This window comes from Lepidochelys kempii, chromosome 8, assembly GCF_965140265.1.
Source record: "Lepidochelys kempii isolate rLepKem1 chromosome 8, rLepKem1.hap2, whole genome shotgun sequence".
NCBI lineage: Eukaryota > Metazoa > Chordata > Testudines > Cheloniidae > Lepidochelys > Lepidochelys kempii.
The window spans coordinates 84,533,490-84,557,408 of record NC_133263.1 but is presented as its reverse complement, the minus strand read 5'-3'; the positions used below and the strand labels follow the sequence as shown (position 1 = coordinate 84,557,408).

General features: G+C 41.3%; 1 protein-coding gene across 1 annotated transcript in view; it reads left to right on the top strand.

The window, feature by feature from the left end:
- MSH4 (mutS homolog 4) overlaps positions 1-23,919 on the top strand; it is a 54,434-nt gene that overhangs the window by 5,030 nt on the left and 25,485 nt on the right. The window contains exons 2-6 of the mRNA XM_073357309.1: positions 2,235-2,399; positions 17,093-17,256; positions 20,506-20,616; positions 21,846-21,961; positions 23,060-23,233. Of these exons, the coding sequence (XP_073213410.1) occupies positions 2,235-2,399; positions 17,093-17,256; positions 20,506-20,616; positions 21,846-21,961; positions 23,060-23,233 (730 nt within the window). The remainder of the gene's footprint in view (positions 1-2,234; positions 2,400-17,092; positions 17,257-20,505; positions 20,617-21,845; positions 21,962-23,059; positions 23,234-23,919) is intronic.

Here is a 23,919-nt window from a genome sequence, read left to right as displayed (position 1 = left end):
ACAGCTCACTTCATCAGATGCATATCGTGGAAACTGCAGCAGACTTTATATATATACAGAGAATATGAACCAATACCTCCTCCCACCCCACTGTCCTGTTGGTAATAGCTTATCTAAAGTGATCATCAGGTGGGCCATTTCTAGCACAAATCCAGGTTTTCTCACCCTCCACCCCCCCACACAAATTCACTCTCCTGCTGGTGATAGCCCATCCAGAGTGACAACTCTTTACACAATGTGCATGACAATCAAGTTGGGCTATTTCCTGCACAAATCCAGGTTTTCTCACATCCCCCCCACCGCCATACACACACAAACTCACTCTCCTGCTGGTAATAGCTCATCCAAACTGACCACTCTTCAAGTTAAAACCCAAGTTAAACCAGAACATCTTGGGGGGGGCGGGGGGTAGGAAAAAACAAGAGGAAACAGGCTACCTTGCATAATGACTTAGCCACTCCAAGTCTCTATTTAAGCCTAAATTAATAGTATCCAATTTGCAAATGAATTCCAATTCAGCAGTTTCTCGCTGGAGTCTGGATTTGAAGTTTTTTTGTTTTAAGATAGCGACCTTCATGTCTGTGATTGCGTGACCAGAGAGATTGAAGTGTTCTCCGACTGGTTTATGAATGTTATAATTCTTGACATCTGATTTGTGTCCATTTATTCTTTTACGTAGAGACTGTCCAGTTTGACCAATGTACATGGCAGAGGGGCATTGCTGGCACATGATGGCATATATCACATTGGTGGATGTGCAGGTGAACGAGCCTCTGATAGTGTGGCTGATGTTATTAGGCCCTGTGATGGTGTCCCCTGAATAGATATGTGGGCACAATTGGCAACGGGCTTTGTTGCAAGGATAAGTTCCTGGGTTAGTGGTTCTGTTGTGTGGTATGTGGTTGTTGGTGAGTATTTGCTTCAGGTTGCGGGGCTGTCTGTAGGCAAGGACTGGCCTGTCTCCCAAGATTTGTGAGAGACATATAGACAGACACACAGACCCTTTGTTTCTCTCCCTCTTCCCAGCTTTTGAAAGTATCTTGTCTCCTCATTGGTCATTTTGGTCAGGTGCCAGCGAGGTTACCTTTAGCTTCTTAACCCTTTACAGGTGAGAGGAGCTTTCCCCTGGCCAGGAGGGATTTCAAAGGGGTTTACCCTTCCCTTTATATTTATGACAATTTATCTCAAGAGAATAGATTTAAAATCAGTTAAAGATCTTAAATAAACACAGATTACCTGCTCTTTGTTACAAAGTTAGGTTGATCTGACCACATCACTTTGGGCTGTGAAAAATTTTATGCCCTGTGTGATGTGGTTAAACTGACCTAAGCCCTTGTGTTGACTTTGCTAGGTTGATGAAAGAATTATCTTGGAGTGGTGGATTTACTATAGCAACCAAAGAACCCCTTTCTTGTGATAGTAAGCGTCTACACTGCATCTGTGCTGCTGTAGTGTTTCTAGTGTACTAAAATGAGAGCAGATTTTGAGGTAAATGCACCATCATAGAATTTACAGTGCAGATCAATCTTAAAATGCATCAGTAAAAGAAATTCCAGGAAAAACGCCAGTTCTTAAATTTTAAATTGTATGACTTTGAGTTGAACCATATAGGCAGAAGAAGATAATTTCACTGAATGAGTTTTTGAATATGGTTCTTTCTCTTTGTTTTTATTACCCTTTAAAATGTGTGTTCAGTATTAGGCAAATATATTCTTTTTATGACACTTTTTAGACTTGGGAAATTGACAGGAAACTGAAGGTAGAAAATCTGATAAATAGAGCAGCCCCTTTTATAGGCCTAGAAATCCCTCTTATGTGAAATTATGCATTGTATCTGGCTTTTTATCACATAATATTAGTGTAACAACCTAAGCAGGGAATTTGCTGTCAGTATAAAGTAATGACATTAAGGAGAAATTATCATATCAATATGAGTTGGTTTTCAAAATAGCATTTTACTGAAGTTCACTTTTTCCTCTTTTTATACTTGGATTATATAAATATTAATATCAATACAGCAAAGTTCCATTGGGTTCTGTGACTGGATATATTAATCTTTCTCCATTAAGAGCTCTTAACAATCTTTTAACTATTTTTCCTTATTTGTATTGCTTTTCAAACAAAACACTTCATGTCTGATTGTGTTAATTTTATTTTATGGCGTTTGTGTGACTTAAGCAGCAAACTGATCTATGCATTATCTTTCCAAGAGATGCTTTTTATTTTTTTCATAGATTCATACTTTGGGGACAGGAGTTCGTATGCAGAAAATGTTAGCACAATGAATTTTACAAGCTCTTCTTCTGCAAGAGGTCTTAATAGTGCCTGGATAGGAAAAACACCCCTCTCTTCTAGTAGATCAGGTTGTAGAAGCAGGACACCTCTCATGGGATATTCAGGTAGAGTTGATATTTTTATAGGACTAGCTCTCTTTAAATCCGTAGCCTTATTTTTTAAGCATATTTTAACAATTGAATGTTATATAGTAACATACTTTTTTGTTCATGTATTTTGGGGGGTATTACGTTATATAGGATATCTAGAACTGAGGATATGTACGTAAGAAAACTGTTATTTTAGTTACTGCTTAGCTAAATTTTCTTCCTTGCATTCTTCTTCAAAATAATTGATATAATTGGAACTCAAATATTCTCTAAATTATTCAGTTTCGGTGTAAGTATATGGACATGTTGGTGATTCTGTGGTAACTTTACTAAGGTAACTTTACCTAAATTTGTACTCCATATTTTTTTATCTTGTCAGACAACAACAAAATCAGCTTTGTCCCCATTACTTTTAGGAAGAGTAATTTTTACTTGTGCTAATGCAAAGCTCTCATCCAGGCTCTAATCAGTCCCAGCATATGTATTATGAGGTATTTTGATATCATGTTGTGAAAGTGACCACTTTAAAAGTTTTTGGTGTCAGTTTTGTGCAGCTTATGTTGTGAGCTCCTTCAGTCTTGGAAAAGAAGAGTTGTTTAGAGAAACACTTTTTTTTAGAAATGGAAACTTCATAACATGAAGAAGAAAGCCAGACTGAACAGCAACATCTACTCTCTGAGCAGATGCAAGAAACAAAACATCATCTCCAGAGAACTCACTATCTATAATGCTCTGACCACTGCATACAACCCCAAATATGCTAAACAGCTCTTCAGAAGTACCTTAGAATACTGAGGGAACCATTTCCTGTACCTTACATACTCCAGATGGGACCACCTCAAGCAGGAATATTGGAAGAAAAAAAATCAAGAAACCTATCTGGAGATCATGCAGGAAACCTAAAACAACTGTAAAAAAACCCCCCCATCACTCCTCAGCTGCGGGGAAGGGGTCACTGTACAGAGAGCTGCTCCCTCATGCATCCATCTGCCCAAACCCCATGCATCCAGATTCCCCCCTCCCCCAGAATCCCCCTACTGAGCCCCCTGCACCCAGACTCCCTCCTGAGAATCTCCCCCCTGGATCCGGACCCCCACCCCTCCACCCAGACCACACCCTGGCTGAGACCCCCACACCTGAACTTCCACTCTGATGAGGCCCCCCCCCAGCACCTGGACCATCCTGTCAAGCTCCCCGCACTCGGACCCCCACCCCACTGAGCCCCAACCAGCTGCACCCGGACTCTCACCCCACTAATCCCCCACACCCACACACCCCTGCTGAGCCCCATTCCTCCACACCCAGACCTCCTCCTTGGTGAGCCCCAACCATTTGACCTGGATCCCCCTGCAGAGTCCCATTCCCTCTACATCTGAAACCCTGCAACAAGCCCCTCTGCAGAGCTGCCCACACCTAAATTGCACCACACAGAACCCTCTCAGACCCTCCTGGATCCCTCCACACTAAGCCCATCCCCACTTGGATCCTGCCGGGCTGAGCTTGCTTGACCCATACCTAGATTGGGGGACAGCTTTGTCCCTCTTGCTTGCTATCTTGGTGCACCTGGCATGGAGGGGCAGGGCCCTGGGGTGTTTTAGGGCAAGCTCAGCGCTTGTGCTGTGTCAGGTTTGGGTGCAGCCTTACCGTCAAGTCCATGTCCCAAGAAGGGGCTGCACGGTGATCTCCCACCTCCTTGCAGCCAGTGGCCGTGCTCCCCACTGCCATGCTGGAACCCCCACATTTATTTATTGATAAATAAAATATGTGGAATTTTGCAGAATTTTAAAATATTGTGCGCAGAATTTTTACTTTTTTGGCCGAGAATTCCCTCCGGAGTAACATTTTAAAAGTAATTCTTTAGCAATTCAGTCTTGCTGATGCATTGTGGTAGACATTGTAAGTTCTACAAAAATGTGGCCTGTTTCATAATGTGAGGAAACAGGATAAGCTGTTTGGGGGGAAATTAGTTTGTGAGAAATAAAGATAAAGCACTGTCAGAAAGGAGGAGTCAGCAAACTGCTCAGGAAAGATAGATGTCTTTAACAAGCAGAAAAGTTAGAGACAGTATTTTTCTTTTTTATATATAGAGTTAAACTCAAGAGAAATAGTGGAATTAAATTTTTTGGAGTTAAATATCTTTTATTTTTAGAAATAATATGCTTAGGTTGTTTTGGGGTGTATGTGGAGTTTATAGGTGTTGCATTGTAAGTGAAAATACTGGTGGATGGCTTTGCTTTTACGAGCAAGACACCATTTTTGTGCTGTCTGATTAGGGCTCTCTGTCTGTCATGGAGGTCGCGGAAGTCACTGATTCTGTGACCTCCATGACTTCTGCAGGCAGCCAGTGTGGCTGACCTAGGGGCGCCCAAGCAGCTGGCCCTAGAACAGCCACACCAGCTGCTGCTGGAGTGACCCGAAGGCTGCCACACCAAATGCTGCTTGGGAGTTGCTGAGATGTACAGTAGAGGGCACTGCAAAGTTATGTTATGGTTCCGAGAAATATAGAACATATGAACAGCTTTAGTTTTCCAGGAAAATTGCTTTAAGTCCTTTTTTATTGTCTTCACATTTAATGACAGAAATAGAATAGTTTAACTTTTTGTCATCAAGTGAACCCAAAATGGAATAAAATATAAAGAGAATGTATTCTATCAAAATAAAAATTACCTCTACTTGATATTAGTTTAAGGAAATAATTTGAAAAGTAGCCAGCAATTGGCCACAGGGAGGTGCTGGGTTTGAATGCCCTCATACTCAAAAAATGTATAACATCTGTCAAAACAGGGTTAAGTCTCCCCAGAAACATTGTTAAATGGTAAATTTTAGAACTAAATTTTGCACAAATTAATTGGGAAAACAAAGCACTTGACAAAGAGAGATTACTTCTGAAATGTGGAAAAATGACATAATAGCTATAGCACGTGGGCAACTCAGAATTAAAAACATACAGTTAAAATACAAAAAATTGCCTGCATAGAATGGCTATATTTGCTTCACTGGCATTTGATTAAAAAAACCCTCCTGTCTTCAGAGGTATATCTTATGCTGTACCCTGAAATTTGTCAAATACAAGCAAACAGAGGAAATTAATTTCATGGACAAAGGCCCGCCGCTCTCTATGCCTAAAACTATTCCTAAAGTTTGGTCAGAAACTGATAGCAGTAGCGTGTCAGCTGATTTTGACTATCCTGACACAAAATACATTATTTATAATTTATTTCCCAAGATAAGAAAAAAATGTACTGGGTCTGTTGATCACCTAAGGAACTAATGATCCCATACATGGTATGTGTATATATGCATTCAACAATTACTGCTTGGTTTCCCTCTCTGAATGATTGATCCTGTGTAACAGGGAGTGCTCTAAATACCCACTGTAGTCCAAAGGAAGTGAGGGCACTGGACACCCTGCACATTTGGGCCCTGCATCCACTTAATTTCATTTTAATTATTTGAACTCTTTCCCTTTTTCCAAATTAGAACTTGATCTGTGTCATGTTATTTAAAACAAATAAAAAACAATTCTATTCTCTCCTCTGCCTTGCACAGTAACACTGTTCTGCAGTTTTATGGATCTGTGGGATTCCTGTGAAAGAAATACTTTAAAATCTAAAAAAGAAAAGGAGTACTTGTGGCACCTTAGAGACTAACCAATTTATTAGAGCATAAGCTTTCGTGAGCTACAGCTCACTTCATCAGATGCATATCGTGGAAACTGCAGCAGACTTTATATATACACAGAGAATATGAACTAATACCTCCTCCCACCCCACTGTTCTGCTGGTAATAGCTTATCTAAAGTGATCATCAGGTGGGCCATTTCCAGCACAAATCCAGGTTTTCTCACCCTCCACCCCCCACACAAATTCACTCTCCTGCTGGTGATAGCCCATCCAAAGTGACAACTCTTTACACAATGTGCATGACAATCAAGTTGGGCTATTTCCTGCACAAATCCAGGTTTTCTCACATCCCCCCCCCCCATATACACACAGACTCACTCTCCTGCTGGTAATAGCTCATCCAAACTGACCACTCTTCAAGTTTAAATCCAAGTTAAACCAGAACATCTGGGGGTGGGGGGTAGGAAAAAACAAGAGGAAACAGGCTACCTTGCATAATGACTTAGCCACTCCAAGTCTCTATTTAAGCCTAAATTAATAGTATCCAATTTGCAAATGAATTCCAATTCAGCAGTTTCTCGCTGGAGTCTGGATTTGAAGTTTTTTTGTTTTAAGATAGCGACCTTCATGTCTGTGATTGCGTGACCAGAGAGATTGAAGTGTTCTCCGACTGGTTTATGAATGTTATAATTCTTGACATCTGATTTGTGTCCATTTATTCTTTTACGTAGAGACTGTCCAGTTTGACCAATGTACATGGCAGAGGGGCATTGCTGGCACATGATGGCATATATCACATTGGTGGATGTGCAGGTGAACGAGCTTCTGATAGTGTGGCTGATGTTATTAGGCCCTGTGATGGTGTCCCCTGAATAGATATGTGGGCACAATTGGCAACGGGCTTTGTTGCAAGGATAAGTTCCTGGGTTAGTGGTTCTGTTGTGTGGTATGTGGTTGTTGGTGAGTATTTGCTTCAGGTTGCGGGGCTGTCTGTAGGCAAGGACTGGCCTGTCTCCCAAGATTTGTGAGAGTGTTGGGTCATCCTTTAGGATAGGTTGTAGATCCTTAATAATGCGTTGGAGGGGTTTTAGTTGGGGGCTGAAGGTGACGGCTAGTGGCGTTCTGTTATTTTCTTTGTTAGGCCTGTCCTGTAGTAGGTAACTTCTGGGAACTCTTCTGGCTCTATCAATCTGTTTCTTTACTTCTGCAGGTGGGTATTGTAGTTGTAAGAAAGCTTGACAGAGATCTTGTAGGTGTTTGTCTCTGTCTGAGGGGTTGGAGCAAATGCGGTTGTATCGCAGAGCTTGGCTGTAGACGATGGATCGTGTGGTGTGGTCAGGGTGAAAGCTGGAGGCATGCAGGTAGGAATAGCGGTCAGTAGGTTTCCGGTATAGGGTGGTGTTTATGTGACCATTGTTTATTAGCACTGTAGTGTGTCCTGGAAGTGGATCTCTTGTGTGGACTGGACCAGGCTGAGGTTGGTGGTGGGATGGAAATTGTTGAAATCATGGTGGAATTCCTCAAGGGCTTCTTTTCCATGGGTCCAGATGATGAAGATGTCATCAATATAGCGCAAGTAGAGTAGGGGCTTTAGGGGACGAGAGCTGAGGAAGCGTTGTTCTAAATCAGCCATAAAAATGTTGGCATACTGTGGGGCCATGCGGGTACCCATAGCAGTGCCGCTGATCTGAAGGTATACATTGTCCCCAGATGTGAAGTAGTTATGGGTAAGGACAAAGTCACGAATACATAAAATTTTCTACTCTAAAGCATTTTCTTTTTTTCTCTCCATCTCTTACTTTGCTTTTTCTTCCTGTCCTCCTAGCTCCATTGTTAATTTCTTCTAATTACACTTATTTATTCTTCCATTAATTCAAACTACTAGTGTCAGAAAATCTAGTAAGTCTGATACTCAGTAAAAATGCATTTTGCTTCAGACTTGCTGTTTAGCTATTGAGCTCCCCATACTCAAGAAGAAAATGGTTACTTGGACTGGCTGAAACTACTACTATACTACTAGTACTATAATGTCCTCCAAGAAAGGAACCGCCTCTCCATCATATGTTGGAAACCTTTTGTTGTGTGTGCAGTGATTATTTCACAACAGAAGAAATTCAGGAGTGTCTCTGGGTAAGAATTTTGGGTATCAGCTCATTAAGAGTAGAGGTCTCTGCATGGGGCAGCTTCATCCCTTGCCCTTTTTGCGTGTTGCATTGTTTTCTTATAGCTTTGCAGCTTCTGTCCTGCTGGCTCCATCCTCTTCTGACAGTAACCTAAAATATTCTGTTCTTTTTCAGATTTATAGTTTGCATTTTCTCCATCCAAATTGTATATGCATAATTATGACTAGAAGCTCTAAACTTCAAATTCCCTTACTTTTTCAACTTATTTTTTAATCTTTAAAAGGATTACTTCTCAGGATTCCTTAAAATAGAGCAGCTACCTTAAGGAAATTGGAAATGCTTTTTGTGACACATGGATATCACAAGAGGGACAATAACTTTGAAGTCTACTTTAGCAGTCTGGATTAAGGAATTTATGATAGAGATATGCATCAGGAGAAGCAAGGAAATAGCAGTCTCTTTCAAAGCTCATTGCACAAGATCATTGTCTATTTCTTGGGCCAAGGGAGTGGCGGTGTCCTTTCTTAAAATATGCAAGGTGGTGTTGCAGTCCTTGACCCCAGAATGTACAGAACAGTATAGGTTGGATATCTTAAGTTTTCAATAAGTGCAGTAGCCTTCAATTTGTGTGGGCCACTTCCTCTCTCATTGGATTCTTCTGGTATCTGTATGACACTAATTCCTTTTTTTTTAATATAAATTGTACTAGGAAGTTGTAAATATCTGGACATATGTGCAAGTTAAAGGGTGGGTTTCACACCTTTAAAGTTTCTTCAAGTGCTTCATATTAATCTAAACCACCTCCTTTTCAAGTCGGCTCTGGTAAATTAAAGAGTTTTGTGCCTTATTTTCTGATAAATTAGCATATTTGAAGAAATTGCTACATTTTCTGAGTTTCATCTGAGGTGCTGAGTTGGCAGGACAGGTATATACAGTGAGATGGCAGTACTAAAAGAAATTGAATGTTCATTCTCTGTCTTCTGGTAAGAGAGGCACTGTACAGCATCTAGACTGGTATGGAATAATTCAAAGGGAGGAGAAAAGTAAGACATTTTACCTTTATGTAAGACGACAATGGCGAAATATGAGGGTGAACAAAGCCAGAAGATAATGCTTGACATTGTATAATTTATGAACCATCACTGAAGTGTGTCTTTTAAACATGCATGTGTGCATTTCTTTTTAAAGACCTATTTTGACAATTTTACTTAAATTAGGTGTCTCAGTGGTCTCAGCACATGATTAGGAATTACTAGACTTCCATGAACCTCAAGTCTGAAGGCTGACATAGAGAATTTAGCCATTCTTGGCTTCAGAACCCATGCTAGGGTTGAGGAGACTTGCCAGCACCTTGGAATTTATTGAACTAAAAATGTCTGGTTGCAAGTGTTCACCTAAACATCCTTATTCCCACTCATTACAGGTACAGGTAGACAAAGAAAAATCAATTCAAATACAAGGACCCAAGTCTATATATCTACAACTAGGCTCAATGTGGACAGTGGAGACTACAGGAGATCACAAAAACTAAAGAAAGAAACTAGATTTCAGATTCATTCTAATCAGTTCAAGATCAGTGGTCAATAAACTTTTCAACATGATCTGTTCTGATGAGAATTCTGACCTGGCTTGCATAGTTGAGACCTGGTTTAACGACACACACACAGCACTATATGGGTCAAAGTTACACTGCTATATGGTCCAGTTTACACCACACTCACACCACCCGCACTCAGGCTAGTCTGTGTACCAGCTCTCAAACTTTTTCGTCTTGTGGATCACATCTGAACAGAGTATTTCATAGACCGCTTTCTCCTATTTAGATTGTGAATGTGTGGACCACTTCATCTCTTACTGGTAATCAAATAATATCCCTGTGGTAATTACAGCACATGATTACCTGGAAAAACAATGTTTGGAAATATTTTTAGTTACTTTTAATGTGATTTAGTGACTGGAAATGACAAATAGTAGCTTTATGTGATCAATTAGCAACCCACTTGTAACCAACAAGTGCTCTGTAGACCTTGACAATGCTAGGTGAGAGGTGGCACAACAAGGTTATTCACACCTTAGATGAAGTGGAGATTCTGTCAGTAAGACAGACTTCTTCAAGTCTATGGATACTACTCACTACAGAACATAAGTGGCACAAAATGAGATGGGAAACCAATTAGCTCCAGCACAAAAAGATAATCTCTTTTCTATAGTCAGCAGAACTATTCTTGTTAACCAGTTTGTCAAGCTGTACTGTCTTCAGTCATCCACAGAACCAGCACTTCTTCCTTAGATTAGCTTTCTACCTAAGTACCACAGTGATGGTCCTTGGATACCAGGATAATATTGTATGGTGCTCTAAAAATGACAATGTTGCCTTGCAGATAAGATTGCTGGGATCTGGGACAAAGTCTCTGGGCCCCAAGAATTGGGGTTTATGCAAAAAGGACTGCGAATACATGTATCCTCTGTAGAATTCAGATTGTTCATGCAGACAGAAGTTTTCAAAGTTACTGCAGGATATCAGCCTGTGACTCTGTCTGTCTCTCATGGCTGGTGAAAGCAGTCATGAGACCCTGAACCCCCTGTTGACAGAGATTCTCAACATCATCTTTGGAGATTGCAATGTAATAGCCACCCTGAAAAAGGCTGTTGTCCAACTAGTGCTCAAAAAAATCTCTTGTCATGATTTTGCCTGTTCCTGTCCTGTATAGTATCAAATCTGCTAGTTCTGAGCAAGGTTGTTAAGAAGTTTGAGAACAGCTATTTCTAGCAGCACCTGAAATCAACCAGCAACTTTGACGTGCACAATTGGATTTTGGCCCAGGACACAGCTCTGGGACAAGGCTGGTCATAGATTTGGATCTTTTTTTTTTAGCAGTGGACAACAAACATCAGTGCTCATATATCTAGATAAGTCCACAGCATTTGACACGCTTGACTATGAGATGTGCTGCGTTGCCTGAGACATCTAGCAGGATGGACAGACTTTGCACTATGTTGGCTCCAGATCTTCCTCTCAGGCAGAAGAGGGGATTGTGATGGGCATCAGCTTCTCATTCACAAGGACTTGTATAGTTCCAGGAGGCTCAGTTCCTTTCTCACATCCCATTTGACACATGTTAAATCTCTAGGATAGGTTGTGAACTGCCACAGACTCCAGCTTCAGTAGTCTCCCAGTGAGTCCCAGCTCTGCATTTCTCTCGTGTAAAACACAGCTTTCCCATGTATTCATGGCCTGAATTTGCTTCCTCTCTATTACAGCAGTGCCTCATACCTTTGCTTATTAAGACTTTCCAGATAGCACAACATGAAGCAATCCACCTTCTAATCAACATTGCTCATCAAAAACACCATGATGCTTCAGACACTACAATGGCATCTGGTTCAATAACTGATGTAAATTTCTGATCTTGATCTTTGAGACTGTTTGTGGGCTGAGCTGTGCTTCTCAGGGACATTGGAGTTGTGATAGCATCCCGAATGAAACTCACAAGTGTAGGGGATTGTGGCTTCTTTCCAGTAGACCCACTGCTGTGGAACTCCCTTCTGAGAATGAGCATAAATATTACCAGCTTCAGAACAAAATAAAACCCATTTATTTACATGAGCTTTCCCACAACAACTTCCTTGAAATTGAAGAATAAATGAAGATGATGGAGGAGAAGAAAAAGTAAACATTGACATGAACATCTGCATACATTCACATCACAAAGCAAGTGAGGGATATTAGACTTTCAGACTGCTAGGTTTTTGATTTTTGGGTTGCATTCAGATACTACTTGGTCATGTTATAAATACCTAAATGGGGGGAGTATTTTTTTTAAAAAAGTTTGCTCTAGTATCTGGACCAAAATGTGCCCTTGCACATACTCTTTTGTATCATATTGATGTGTATTAGTTGGCTAACACCCTTCATCTCAGTGATGACTTCAGTTCAGAGCTGGTGTAAGGATTTAGTATGTGAAGTGCTTTGGAATCCTTCAGAATAAAATATACTATATCTGTAAAATAAGTAGTAATATTACTGTAGCTTTTATTTAGCTTTTATTTTGAATTAGCTTTGATTTAAACTATTATAGTGTACCCAAATCTGGTGATAAATTGATAAAAGGTTAATAGCGAAGTGGACAAAAGGGAGAACTGACAGGTTGATAAAGAGGTTGACTACTGTGATAGTGAGTTTGACTGATAAAAGAAAAAAGATTGATGAAGATGTTGCCTTCTATAAGAGTATTTGATTAAAAAAATGAAAAAGATTGATGAGAACACCGTCTGGTACCAAAAAGGCAGAGAAAAGAACTTTCTTTCTAGCAAAGAATCTAACGTATTGATTTTTTGACAGTTCTGGGATTTAGCAGTAATTCACTTTCAGTTTCAAATTGTTTGATATCTCAGTAAATCTCTTTGTGCCATAAAAGCTACATACTGCTGAATTGTTGTAAATGAAGCTTGAATGAGATGTATCTACCATATGCAAAGATTTTTCTTAGCCTAATTTGGAGGTCTTTTAAATTTCAGAATCACCTTCTAATTAATGAAATAATTATTTCATTATTTCAAATAATGAAATAATCACCTTTTAATTAACGAAATTAATGAAATATTTTCTGGACAGTTGTTTTATAGTGGCTTCAAACAGGATTAGGGTCTGTCAAGAACTCTGGTTACTGGTCACAGTTTTCTTGTTTGCAGTGTTGTAGCTGTGTTGATCCCAGGATATTAGAGAGACAAGGTGGGTAAAATATATTACCTCACCCACAGTTTTCTTGAAAAGAAAGTCATTAGTAAATTCTCCATTAGCTTGTTCTTTGGAAATACATAACATTAAATTTGAAACAAACCATCACAGATGCTAAACAAAGCTATTTAAATGTGCTTAGGGTTTGCCATTTGTACCTTTTAATAAAGAATACTGTCTAAATGTAATATTCCTAGAATCAAATTTGCCAAAGAATAGTATACAAACTAAACTTCTCTGTGTCTCAGTTTAGTTAAGTGTCTTGTCTATGGAGCCCTTGTAGCCTACAGCAATATTTCTCAGATGATGGAGCCATGCCTTCAGGTGTGTTGCTAGGGGTTGCCTGCTGGTTAGCACTCCATAGCTGAGAACAACCCACCCCTTGCCACATAGCAGAATCCTATGGCTGTGAAGATCCAGCAGGAGCAACAAGAGAGCAAGAAAGTAGCCGCTTGTTCCCCCAAATAATCCTCCCCCTTTTTGCTACTGCTGCTCCATCCCTAAACCCAATCACAATGGAGATTCTCCCCCTTCCCAGTATTCAGTTCTGGGGCAGGATAATACAGGACATCTAGAAGCTGTGGAACTGGCTTGATAGCCTCTTGAAGTAGTGCTGTCTGAGAGCTGTGTGAGGGGGCATGGAAAGGTTGAAAGAAAAGGGAAGCACTCTCATCAGCCAGCATCAGCCCCACTCCCAAACCCAGGCCCTCCAAGCACCAACAGCTAGAGACCAAATCCCCCTTACTATTTCTAGCTCTGCCTATCCAACAACAGCTCACTGGAATCCCCAAAAATCCTTGAGAATTTTTGCCATGACCCCAATCCCACAGTCCTTTTGGGTGGACCACTTAAAAAAACCTGATGGGGTGGTGTCACATTCTCTGGTGCAGTCCAGACTAGTGAGGGGTCGTGTCATTGCCTGCTCTGTCATCCTGGGTGCCTCACAATGCTTTACGGGTGTAGCTCCCAACCTGGGCCATGCACAACCAGGCTACCAGCATAAAGGTCATATGCTGAGTGTCTGTGTATAGCTGAAGCTCTGACCACAGCAGCTTGCCAGCAATGCACCAGTCACACATTGGCTTCTGCAAGCCTTGTTTACTACTTGCAAGGTGACTCCAACACACTCTCAGGCCTGGATTTTCCCAAAAATTTGTGTTCTGCAATGACCAGCCCTCTCCTGGGTAGTTCAGATATTAAGGTACATTACCCCTGTAAGAAGTCAATATTCAATAGTTTACTTTAGCTGGAGTTACCAAACAGTTCAGTTTTTGCCACTGGATTGGTTTAGATTAGAAATAAAACAAGTTTATGAACAAAAGAAGATAGGATTTTAAATGAATTCAGGTATAAGAGAGAGAGTTAGAAATGGTTACAAGCAAATAAAAGTGAAAACATGCATCTAAAAGTTTAAAACTTAATTGGTTGGTTCAAGGTTTTGTTTAAGATGGACTTTCTCACCCACTTTTTTCCAGCAAGATTATGAATTACCCTTTACTTCATCATGATCTCTCCCAAAGGCCCAAAGCTTCTGGTGCCTTTGTCTTAGGTGAAAGAGAATGTGAAGTTCTCTACTAGGGTGACCAGACAGCAAGTGTGAAAAATTGGGACAGGGAGTGAGGGGTAATTGGTGCCTATATAAGACAAAGCCCCAAATATCGGGACTGTTCCTATAAAACCGGAGCATCTGGTCACCCTATTCTCTACTCCCTTTTTTATAGACCAGTGAACCTTTGAAGTGGATTCTTCTGAGGGTTACCCATCAGAGTAAAGTTTATTCAAGCAGTAAAAAAAGAAAAATGGAGTCTGGTGGTGAAGGGGCTCCATGCCCCTACTTGTGTTTGCTGAAATTCAAATAGTTCTGTTTCCTGCCATCTCTTCCCCCTGCTGACTTAAAGATTCTGTCTACTACTTATATGGAAATTGAGGCAAATTCCTGGGTAACAATTTTTGCCTAGGCAGGGCTATATGGTTTTGAACATGTGCTAATGACATCATATGGGGGAATAATAACTTTCATATAACGTTGCTATATCCATATCACCATGATATTATTTATCAGTGGGTTATTTGTTTTCAAATGATATGTTACAAGGCATATTTTGCACAAAGATTATTACAATAGCGTGTAGAGTGTGAATACATGGGATGCTTTTGGTCAGGTGGCTATAGGGGTTCTGAGTGGAAATAGGTTGAGAACCTCTGGTCTATAGGATTAGGCTTCAGGAGAAGTCAGGAGACCTGTATTCTAAACCAAGCCCTGACACTGATTTGCAGTCTGATACTGGGCAAATCACATCTTTAAGCCCCAGTTTCCTTAGTGGGAAGATGGAGATAATGATGTTCATCATCTCCTTTGATGTTTTGAGGTATAGTTGTCACAACCACACGGCCCCCCCTCTCAGGGGGTCCGCTGGGAAGGCAGATCAGCACTGCATGTTGCTAACGCTGTGGCAAACATTGCAAAGCATTTTGGGGAGGGTCAAAGGTGTGAGTGTGGAGTGGAAGATTTCTTTGCAGACTGCGAGAGGCCAAAGTGGGAGGAAAGAAGAAAAGTACGGGTTAACTTGATGTCCCAGCTAAACCCGAAGATAAGGAGCTGACTCCAGCTGAAGGCCACTCTGCTACCTGCCAAGACAGAAGGGGGAGAGTCCACCCGCCACCCCCCCGACCAGCCATGAGAAAGGAGAGTTGTTGAACGAAATCACAGGGGCCGCGAAAAGGAGCAAGCTGGCGAAGGCCAACAAGGGAAAAACATAACAGTCTCACAGCCCTGAAACCGGTGTGTTTTGGGAAAGCTGAAGAAGCCACAGAAGGCCGGCTTGGACTGGTACACAGAGCTTGGGGAACAGAGCTGGAAGGAGACTCCCCCAAGAGACCTCAGGGACTTAAAAACCCTCCTGAGAGCTGAGGCAAATTGGAGATCAACAGCGGACCCTGGACGACCTGTGCACAGGACAAGAACTCCTGTCCACCCTTCCCCCTCTTCTTCTTACGTTACTCCCAGGCCTGGACAGCCTAGGGTAGTGCGGGTGTGAGTATGAAAGTGGGTTAGGGCTTGGGCTTGGGGCACTAATGCTTTCTTTCTTCTTTTGAGTGACGTGGGGAGCCACCTCACCCCCAACACTCTCTGCTGTTATTTTATTAATAAAGCTTTAAAATTCAGACATTTGGTGTGCTCTTCATCTCCTCCCCTAAAGATCCTGCGGCCTCAGCCTCATCACCTGACACCGCTGGCAGATTGGTAACATAAATCTGTCACGTAGTCAAATCATGTTTGTGAAGTTCTATATAAGTGGAAAGAAGAGTAAGTCCTCAGCAGATATAGGAACAGGATAGGCTTTTCTGACTTTTTAGCCCTGTGCTTGTCTCTCTAAACAATGTGTCATCTAGAACACCACTCCTACTTCCTCAAAACTTCTATGTGCTTTTGGATGTTTCCTCCTGTTGGAGTTTGTAAACACTTATATGTGCTGCGCATATATATGGAGCTCTGTACAGTTCCTAATATATTAACCACATTCACTAATTGATTCCTCACCAACTCCAAGAGATTAAAACATGGACTTTCTAAGCCAGATTGCTTAGGCAAAAGTGAAACCTACATCATTTGTCTCAAATGCATTGTTTGATTTTCCACAAACATCAGAAAATTTCTCTCTTAGCATAAGATCAGCTATGAAATTTCAGAAAGGTTGGTTTGGTATTTGACAAAATTAGGGACACCTCATCAGAAGTACGCTTTTAATAGAAAACTACCTTCAATTTCAATGTCTCTCTATATTTTAATTTGTCTAAATTTGTCCATCAATAATAGCTGCCCTCAGTTTTGTATTTAAAATTACATATGCTTAATGATCGTAATAGCCCTTCTATTCTTCACCTGTTTTTCATAATACAGAAATAGTGCTCATGCACTGTATTTTCTACACATATTTGCACCTTTAACAATGTCATTCCTCGTGTTCACCCCCTATTTGTGTACATGTGCTCTGTTCTTATTTTTTCACATATTACATGGTGTTCAAATAATTGAAAATATGGGTCATTCTCTGCATAGTACATCAAATGTAGAATTCAGCAACTTGTACTTTGAATTTTTAAGTAAATTTGGATAATTGCTAGACTTTTGCTTCTTTGTGAGTGGGGGATATAAGTACATACATTGTTCACCCTCTATCATGAACTGGGTCATAACTATAAATGTATACTACTGTTTTACAGTTACATCCTCATCTGCTGTCTCTGCTCATTTAGTTGCATCCGTTATTGTAGCTGTAGTAGAAGGGAGAGGACTTGCCAGAGGTGAAGTAGGAATGGCTAGTATTGACTTAAAAAACCCCGAAGTGGTATTATCCCAATTTGCGGACAATACAACCTATGCTAAGGTAATTTTAATACTTTTGGTTGCTGTATATGGTTGTATTTACATAATGAAGAAGATTATTATAGATGTCCTTTTTTGTTTGAAGTTTTTATAAATAATAGCAGGAAATTCCTGATTGACAACTGCAGTTTGTTCATACCAAGAGTAATAAAAAAACTAAAGTAGCATTGTTAATGTAAACCAGGGGTCTCAAACACGTGGCCCGTGGGGTTATTTTCTGCGGCTCGCCAGCTCCCCGTGGCCCCTCCCACCCCCCCAGCATTTACCTAGAGTGGCTCCGTTCCCGGCCAATGGGAGCTTAGGGGGAGGTACTTGGAGGTGCGGCCAGGGCAACACACAGTCTCCTGTGCCCCCTCTCCCCCAGGTCCCAGCCGCTTTCTGGAGCAGTGCGGGGGCAAGGCAGGGAGGGAGCTTGCCCTGTCCCCGGTTTGCACTGTGCCGGACCCGACCTCCCAAACCCCTCCTGCAGCCGAACCCCTGCCGCATCCTGCACCCCAACCCCCTGCCCTGAGCCCCCTGTGAGGCAGGGGCAGGGCCTCATGGAAGGGATGGAGTGGGAGAGGGGCCGGGGCAGTGGCGGGGGTGGTCAGTGGTGCGGCCCTCGGGCCAATGTACTAGTCCTCATGTGGCCCTCGTGGTCATTTGAGTTTGAGACCCCCGATGCAAACAGTAACATCATTTAGGCTGGCTTTTGTGGACATTGGATACTCATTTTTGAAGCTGTTCCTCTTAAAAGATTCTGTCGACTCATGATAGCAAGTGAGTTTTCTCTTCAGTTAATAGTGTATTTATTTGTGTCTAGATTTTTTCTCCTCCCTTTTCCCACTGTCCTTTGGGGTTCCACTGTGACCCTGTCCTTGGCCTTGATCCTCAAATCATTTTCTTTCTAATTTTGATTTGTCTCCATCCATGCAATCCTGTATTTCAGTCTCTCTATCAATCTGACATCCCCTCTTAATTGTCTCCCTTCATTTTAGAATTAACATGATAAAAATGGAACTCCTTTCCTTTCAAGTCCTTCCTGAATTTTCCTTGACTGTTGACATCACTATCTTCCCTGTCACTCAAACATAATCTGAATTGTCTTTGATTCTTTCCTCTCTCATGCTCCCACATCAAGCTGTGTGCAACTCTTGCTGCATTTTGCTCTAATGTTTCTAAAATCTGCCCTTTTTCATACTGTACACACTGCAAAATCTTTTTGCTGGCTTCTCTGAAAGTACATTCACCCTTCAGTCCCTACAGAATACATCTACTAAGATCATCTCCCTTTACCTCTCACTCTGACTTTACCCCTCCATCTACTTCCCTTTTTCTGGCCCCATTGTCTTCAATGCCCTTCACTACAATGCCCCTCTGTTATCCATACTTGTCTCTTATTGCGTTGTGACCTCTGCTTTGCCAATGATATTGGCTTCAATCATTGTTGCACTTTCTTACATGCCACCCCTTATGCATGGAACACCATCCCTGAATTAATATGTTAAGGCCACTATCTTCTCCTCCTACAAATCCCTCCTTAGGGCTTATATCTGCTGTAATGCCACCAAAAAACTAAGACGCTAATGATGGATAGGTTAGGTAGCCACAGCCCAAACAAAAATATTTTAGGTGGTTCAGAACTATTAAGTCCATGTAGCTCATGAATTTATTATAGTTACTCCCATTGTGTGTCTCACAGCCCTACCACTTCAGTTGTTTGTGATACTAGTTGCATTTTGTCTTAGATTGTAAGAGATTTTAGACAGGGATTATGTCTTTCTATTTGTTTGTACAGCACCTTATCACCTATATACTGGGGCCCAAATCTAATTTGGGGCCTTTGAGCACTACTGCAAATAATACAAATAGAAACAATACATAATAATTGATCTTGTTCGGTATATGTAGATGTTAATCCTTTCCTAGATAAGAAACTAGTAGCAAAATTCAGTTGTACTTTAAATCAAAGTTAGGCTCCTGGGTCAAGTCGGGACATCCTTCCTCTCCTCTTTCAGCTTCAGAACTGGCTCCTTTCCCCAGAGGAAGCAGACAGTCCTTTTTACCTTGTCTGTTGTGCTGTTTGACTTTCTGCTCCTGATCCGTTTAGCTGCTGGAGGACCAATTCTTGTTGGTTCTGCCAGCTGCTGAACCTGGTGGACTCTCTTGGCAGCTAGATAGTGGAGTATCTAAACTCACTGCTCTTTTCCACTAGAAGGAAACCTGGTTGGGGCAGGATTAGCCAAGGTGGGAGGGCATCAAACACGGGGTACACCCTGTCACAATGAGTATCTCATGTGAAAAGGAAAAGCTGGTTTAAATGTGTATCTTTTGAGCCACCAAAACAGAGAAACAATGCAGGTTAGACTGTAGCATGCACATGTATCCATAAGAAGTTACAACAAGGTCTAAAATATGACCTACTCCAAAGAGCCTTATCCAGCCCAAGTGAGTCTGCAGCTCATGACCTTCAGGAGCACCATGAACTTCTGCACCTGCAAACCCAGAAAGTTATTTCTGATTGAAAAGGTACTTTCTCACTCACAGTCATGGAATGCCATGTTAGGCATAACATTCTTTTTTGCAGGGGTTTTTCATCATATCTGTTTTTCATATATTCATGACATGAGATAAATTATTCTCCCAATCTTTTACTTTAATTTTAGGTATTTTTGTAACTATTTTTTCTGTTTTATACTAGTGAGTGATATCTGTAGACAGTTCATTCTTCTGTTTTGAAAATTATTACTGCAGGCTATTTCTTTATTACCTTTTGTATGCAGCAGTTGGAGAGACAAGAGTGCATAAAAGGGAAGGAGAGGGAGGAAAGAAACTTAACAGATTTCTACATGCTATAAATAATATAATATGTTCATCTGCCATCTTTGGAGCCTGATGCAATGGGTGTAACTAAATCCTCTCTTTTTGTATTATATTTACCTTATTGCTTTCTGTACTACACTTACCTCATTATCTGGCCACCAGAAAGTTCTTGATCATTTATTCTCACCTGTTACCAGTGCTCAAAGCTCAGGAAGTAAAAAAGCCATTAAAAACCTTACTGTTTCTGGCCCTGACTGGGAATAAATGATGTCTGCCTGGTTCTTGTGCGTGCACATTCCTTTAAGTGGAATTTTTAATTGATTTAAAAGTGTTTACAAAGATTATAGAATTTGTCAGTTATTTCTGGACTATTTTATTTATTTGTGAAAATGTACTTCGAGATGGCTAAATGATTTTTAATGAAATTATGTTTTAAATTTGTTTTTAGGTTATCACAAAACTCAAGATTTTAACACCATTAGAAATAATAATGTCAAATACTGCTTGTGATACAGGGAATACAACAAAATTGTTCAGTTTGATAACAGAAAATTTCAAGGTAATCTTCTTTTAGACTTCATTTAGTTTTTATAGGGCTCCTATTTGATTGGTTTTATATGGTTACAGATTTGTGACCGTCTTTACGAGGGGATCCAATCGCTTAATCCCTTAGCTTGCTGGGGCTGGGCAGAGTTTAGGCAGTGTTCCTGGCTTTTGGCCTCTATGCGCACACTCCAGGTGTAACCTTGTGTCTGACACCTCTTTTGGCAGTGGTGACCCCACAGCCCAACTGCCTATGCCCTGAAAGTAACGTCATCTCCTGCAAGCCTCCCCAGAAGCTCTTGCACGTTTCTAAAGATGTGAGCCTTCTGGCTTACAGTTTGCCTCTTCAGGGACATGCAATAGTGAAAGCCAACAGACACATAGACAGACTTTCACAGGATTCTAAAGTAGTATTGCTCTTTACTTAATAGAATGAGAAATACATCGATCTAGATAAAATAATAAACATGTGTATACACATTTCCTTGCCTCAGGTTCCTCACCATTCTGGAGAGTTCCCAGAAATATCAGTCCCCTGAGTTCAAGGATCCAACCTTCTGTGATTTTAAGAGCTCTGGCCCCTTTCGTCCCTTAAGTGATGGATGCAAAAATAGCTTCTTATCTTTGCTTATATCTTCTAAAGTTCAATGACCTCGCTCAGTAAGCAGGAAGCCCTCTTGGGGGCTCAGCCTGCTGTATCCAGCGGGGAGCTGATGCCATGTTAATTTTTGCAGTTTCGTGTTCTCCCGTCATGATAGTTAAGAGGCTATCTCTCGCACTCACCCATTTGATGGTTTTGTTTACCTTCTGTGTAAGTGCAGTTTCATCATCCCTGCCTGATGACCAGACCGGTCAGAAAAGCAAACATACGCTCCCCTGTCCAAGGCAAACTGGGTCCATGCACTGGTTGCCAAACACATTTTAAGAACAGAATTCCAGCATACGTCTATAACTGTTTGTACACACTCTGTACATACACCACGCAATGAGCTTCAGGACCAGTGTGTCACCAATTTGCTCATGATATCCTACATGACACCTTCCAGATACAGATCATGATAGTGATGAGTGGGGGTACACTGAGTATGTCAGGCCCGACAAGAGTTGCTGACTCAGAGTTGTGAGCTGCCAAAGGGCCTCTGTGTCACATTTTTACATAGAGAGATTCCCCAAATCATCACAACACTCCAGTTTCTTTCCATGAGATTTTGAAACCTTTGCTGTTTTTGGTTTTGTTTTTATTAGAACGTGACTTTTACTACTGTCCAAAGAAAATACTTCAATGAAACAAAGGGCTTGGAATATATAGAACAGTTGTGTACATCTGAATTCAGTACTGTCCTAATGGAGGTTCAGTCCAAGTACGTTTAACCTAAGTAAGAAAAAGAAGTAGTGTCTCCAGATAAAAGATTTTAACAGTTTGTACAGATTTAATACACTGGTCAGTGGCTTCTCATTAATTGGTACACACATCCCTGAAATTTAAAATCTGTAAATGTAGTTGCCTTTTTATTTTTCACTCAAACATTTCTGATACATCCATTACCAATGATACATCAATTGTCAAGTGCCTCTTGGAGCCCTGATGACCCACCATTTAGAGACCCTGGCATCAATCTTTCTTTAAGAGCTTGTCAGCTTGTATTTGCTAGAGGAAGTCACTAGAGAGCAACACTAAAAACTTGGTCACCTGGACCCATACTTCAGTAATGTATTTCTGAAATTGCACTGCCAGACTTACACATGCACAATATCCAATATGTGCAAGGCAAGATCATATGCATGCACAGACACATGCATGTTTGAACACTTGATTGGCCCATACAAAAGTGGACCTGCACTACTGAAAATCTGGGCCATGATCACACTGTTTATACTAGGGGTGGCCAAACCCTGGCTCGCGAAACACATGTGACTCTTTTACAGTTAAAGTGTGGCTTGTGGAGCCCCCCACCCCACCCTGTTCTCTGCCTACCAGAGCGTGGGGCTTCTGCCTTGCGGTAGGGTGGTGGGGCTAGAGGTTTCTGCCCAAGACAACTGGTACCTGTTGAGAGTGGGAGGGCACAATTTAAAGGTTCACGCCCCTCTTCTTACCATCAGTGACCCCCCCTGCAGCTCCCAGCTGTTTGCTGCTGCCTCTCCCCATGGCTGAAGTTCCCAGCTTGTCTGCTCCAACAGCTGCTGTGCAGGGCAGGAGCCCAGTGGCACGATTTGACAGAGCAGGGCCAGCAAATCCTGGGAAAAATCTGGGGGCGCATGTGACTCCATGTGCTCCACCAAGCATTGCCTCTGGCTTCTGCATAATGGGAAGGGTTGCTCCCAATCCCTAATATGTGTGAACATGACTCTACAGCTTGGCATAAGATTGCCAAGAAAAACCTTCTCCCTAAGTACAGTAAATGTTTTTGCGCTTGATGAGGAGAAATATTTAATGTTCAATAAATGATTCTACTTTACAGGTATTACTGTCTAGCAGCTGTTGCAGCTTTGCTAAAATATGTTGAATTTATTCAAAATTCAGTTTATGCTCCTAAGTCACTCAAGGTTCGTTTCCAGGGAAGTGAGCAAACTGCTATGATAGATTCATCATCAGCCCAAAATCTTGAATTGTTAACTAACAATAGAGATTCTCGGTAAGATTATTTTGTTTTTACAAATTCAGTTTTTTTGCATTCTTATAAATTTATAATGCACCAAATTCTATGGCACATGTATCTAATCTGTCTAGTCAGAAACAAAGAGTTAATTTGGCTCTATCCTGACAGCAATTATAGCATATGTAAAGCTGATTTTTAAATAATTTGAAAAGAGAAATGAACTTTAACTTAGCACAAAATTTGTAGTCCTAGCCTGGAATTTTTTTATGTGCATCAGGATACCCCTAGTAATGAAAGGGATTAGAAAGAAAGAGCGAAAAGATAAGAATTGTGTAAAGGTGTATAGTGTGTCTGTCACAAATGAACCTGCTGTCAGCAGGTTTGACCTATATAACTGACACACAAGTTATGTGTGGCCATGCCTCTACCTAGCAGCTGAGCAAGGGGGATGATGTTCTGGGGAGTCCAGAAGTGGGTAAGTGCCGCCCAGAGCCCGCCTCAACCCATCCTGTGCCCCAACTTCCTGCCCCCTCCCACACCCAAACTCTGCTGCTGCTCGGGGGCGGGGAAGGTGTTGAGCCAGGTAGGGAGCCTTCCAGCCCTGCCCACCCCAGCACCAATGGAGGTCCTGGACAGCGCGCCAACTCCTGCGCCCCCCCTGCACCACTAGTGGTCCCAGGCAATCCCCCCACCCAAGTTTTATTGACTGATAATTTTAGTAA